Source organism: Limulus polyphemus, unplaced genomic scaffold (genome assembly GCF_000517525.1).
Source record: "Limulus polyphemus unplaced genomic scaffold, Limulus_polyphemus-2.1.2 Scaffold4997, whole genome shotgun sequence".
NCBI lineage: Eukaryota > Metazoa > Arthropoda > Merostomata > Xiphosura > Limulidae > Limulus > Limulus polyphemus.
The window spans coordinates 1-3,343 of NW_013670607.1; the positions used below are offsets into that span (position 1 = coordinate 1).

Genomic DNA, 3,343 nt, shown 5'->3' on the forward strand with positions numbered 1-3,343 from the left:
ATAATTGAGTCAAGCAAACAGTAGGCACCGTAAGTAAAGTGTTTGAATCTCTGTGAATTATAGCCGGTGTTTATAAAAGTAGTTAAATTAAAGTGACTATAGAAATTATGTGTATTACAAAGTTATGTCGAGAAAGCATAAACTAGTTTTATTTAAGAAAGGACTTGTATCACTGAAGTTCCTCGGAAATAATTTATTCTGGAAATTAACCAACGGACAGAAATGTAGGCTTGAATCTCATTGGCAAGTGACAGGAAAAAAAACAGGTAACATAATTCTTGTTTTTCATTTATACTCTTTATTTTTATAAAATGTAAAAATTATAAACTTATTAGGTTAGGTGAAATAATTATAAAATTTAATAAAAATTCTGTACAATGTGTGCTGACGAGTAGCTCGTGCATTATGTAATTCAATATGGCATTGTGAGCTATTTGTTATCTGAGTGATTTACAAATTGTATTGCAGGATTATTAGACAAGACTCAAATGGAAATAAAACAATAAATTTATGTCTAAACAGATGTATACTGTTAAGAACCTTAAACTATTTAGGATAAACAATTGTAGTATCCATTTACAATATGCAGTCCTTCTGGAAAGAAAAACCAGGCACTTAGATTTATTTTGAATTTCTTTTATGGTGATTATGAGTTTGGTGAAATCGATCAACTGTGTACGGAGTTAAGGTAGATAAAATACAAAGTTTTACTGAATAAAAAAAGGTTATTTATTTAGAAAGTTTCAGCTATTACACAAATGAAATTTGACAATTTTCAGATGAAGAAAAGTATTTTTAATTTTAACATGAAAACCACTTATATGGTTACTGGGTTGCGTGAGGGTTGCATGTACTTATATTTGGTTACTGGATACCTGTAAAATGTGGGTTGTATGTACTTGTATTTGGATACTGGATGCCTGTAAAATGTGGGTTGGATGTACCTGTATTTGGTTACTGGATATGTGTAAAATGTGGGTTGGATGTACTTATATTTGGTTACTGGATACCTGTAAAATGTGGGTTGGATGTACTTATATTTGGTTACTGGATATGTGTAAAATGTGGGTTGGATGTACTTATATTTGGTTACTGGATACCTGTAAAATGTGGGTTGGATGTACTTGTATTTGGATACTGGATGCCTGTAAAATGTGGGTTGGATGTACCTGTATTTGGTTACTGGATATGTGTAAAATGTGGGTTGGATGTACTTATATTTGGTTACTGGATATGTGTAAAATGTGGGTTGGATGTACTTATATTTGGTTACTGGATACCTGTAAAATGTGGGGTTTGCATGCACTTATATTTGATATTTATGTTCATCAGAGCTCATAAAACTGCTTTAAAAAATCTTGTATTATAATTTAAATTCACCTAAGTTCATGAAAATGTTTTTGAAATTCTGCAACATTATTTAAATTAATTTAAGATCAGGAAACTGTTTTTTAATATACTGCATTATATTTTATATTAATCAAGCATAATGAAATTGTTTTTAAAACTGCAACTTTATACATATTAATCCAATCTATATTGAAATTAAGTGAAGAAGTATAAAGCTGTAGAAGATTAAGTGGGGTTTTAAAATTTCAAGAGGTTGAATAACTGATTCCTATTTGTATTTTTTACATTACAGAAAATGAAACAAATTTCCATTTTCAACGTTACAGTATGAAATACAAAATCAGGAAATATTCTAGTTCACAGAAGATGTGTATTTGACTGTGAGATGAGGTTAAATAATAATGTGTGTGATTCTCAATGACATTATTTTACTTTCAGAATTGGCATCGATCCCAAACAGTTGATGTGCCTCATTCAGGAAACACTGTGACTCTAAGTCAGTTAAGCCAGATAGAAGAACTTAGCACCATTTCTGGAGATTTTGCAGCTATAAACGATCTGCACAATGAGGAAGCTTCTCATTTGTATGCTACATACATGCATGCTTCGCATCATAATTATAACAAAGAACTTGTTATAACTCCATACAGGGACAAGGTAAAGTATGTCACTTGTAATGTGGATTGTGTATACTAGTTTAATTACTCTCTTAATGGTATTTTATCTGTATGTTTGTTGTGTTTGAAACACAGTCCTTGATTCAGATTGTGATTCATATCTAGTTAACTAGTGTTTGTTCAAGATTGTAAATAATGTATCTGTATGTTTGTTGTGTTAGAAACACAGTCCTTGATTCAGATTATGATTCATATCTAGTTAACTAGTGTTTGTCCAAGATTGTAAATATTGTATCTGTATGTTTGTTGTGTTAGAAACACAGTCCTTGATTCAGATTGTGATTCATATCTAGTTAACTAGTGTTTGTTCCAAGATTGTAAATATTAACACAACAAACATACAGATATAGAAACACAGTCCTTGATTCGGATTGATTCATATGTATTAGGTCTTCAAGAAATTAATGTCGCTTTTTATAGTTGAAAAAACCTGAACAACGTATATATCAAAATGAAACATATATTAAATGAAATAGTCTCCATTCTTATCGATGATACTTTTTCATCTTACTGTCAGGTTGTTAATGCCCTGATTAAAGAAATCACTTGGCTTTGAAGCAGAAAACATGTTGATGTCCTCTTTAACACCTTCCACATTTGCATACATTTTCCCATTAAGATGGTGTTGCAGTGAATGAAAAAGATGATAATCTGATTGTGCCATATCTGGGGAATATGGTGGGTGGGGGAGAACTTCCCAATCCAACTCCATAATCATGTGTTGTGTCAAATGTGCCACATGTGGATGTGCATTGTCGTAGAGAAGAAGAACACCTGATTGACGAGTGAAGGGCGTTTCTGATGAAGGGCTTGAGTTAAACGTTCCAGTTGCCGATTATAGATCTCTGCATTGTCAGGTTTGCTGTGGATTGATGAGTTCAAAATGAATTACTCTTTTGATGTCCCACCAAATGCAAAATCACTTTCTGGGGATGGAGTCCAGGTTTTGGGTTTGGGAGTGTTTTTGGCATTTGATATTTGCATAGAGAATCCATTTTTCATCACCGGTGTCCAAAAATGGTTCACGCGCATTACGAGCCAGAAGAGATGAAGCAACATTTACACGTTGGAAACAATGATTATCAGATAGTTCGTGAGGCACCAAAACACCTTCTTTATGGAGTTTTCTCATATTCCTTAGATGTTTTATGAGTGACATGCAATTTCAGGGCCATTTCACGAGTGTGTTGCCCTGGGTTAGACTCAACAAGCGTCTTCAGAGCATCAATATCAATTCTAACATGTCAGCCCCTGCCATCACAGTTTTTAAGGCTAAAGTCACCTGAACAAAATTTGCTGAACCATCGTTGACACTT

At 32.9% G+C, this 3,343-nt stretch overlaps 1 protein-coding gene across 1 annotated transcript in view; it reads left to right on the forward strand.

Moving 5' to 3' along the window:
* Nucleotides 1-1,810: 1,810 nt before the first annotated feature.
* LOC106471974 (putative ATP-dependent RNA helicase TDRD9) overlaps nt 1,811-3,343 on the forward strand; it is a gene marked incomplete at its 3' end in the record, with an annotated part of 79,133 nt that continues 77,600 nt past the window's right edge. The window contains exon 1 of the mRNA XM_022400583.1: nt 1,811-2,007. Coding sequence (XP_022256291.1) covers nt 1,948-2,007 — 60 coding nt within the window. The remainder of the gene's footprint in view (nt 2,008-3,343) is intronic.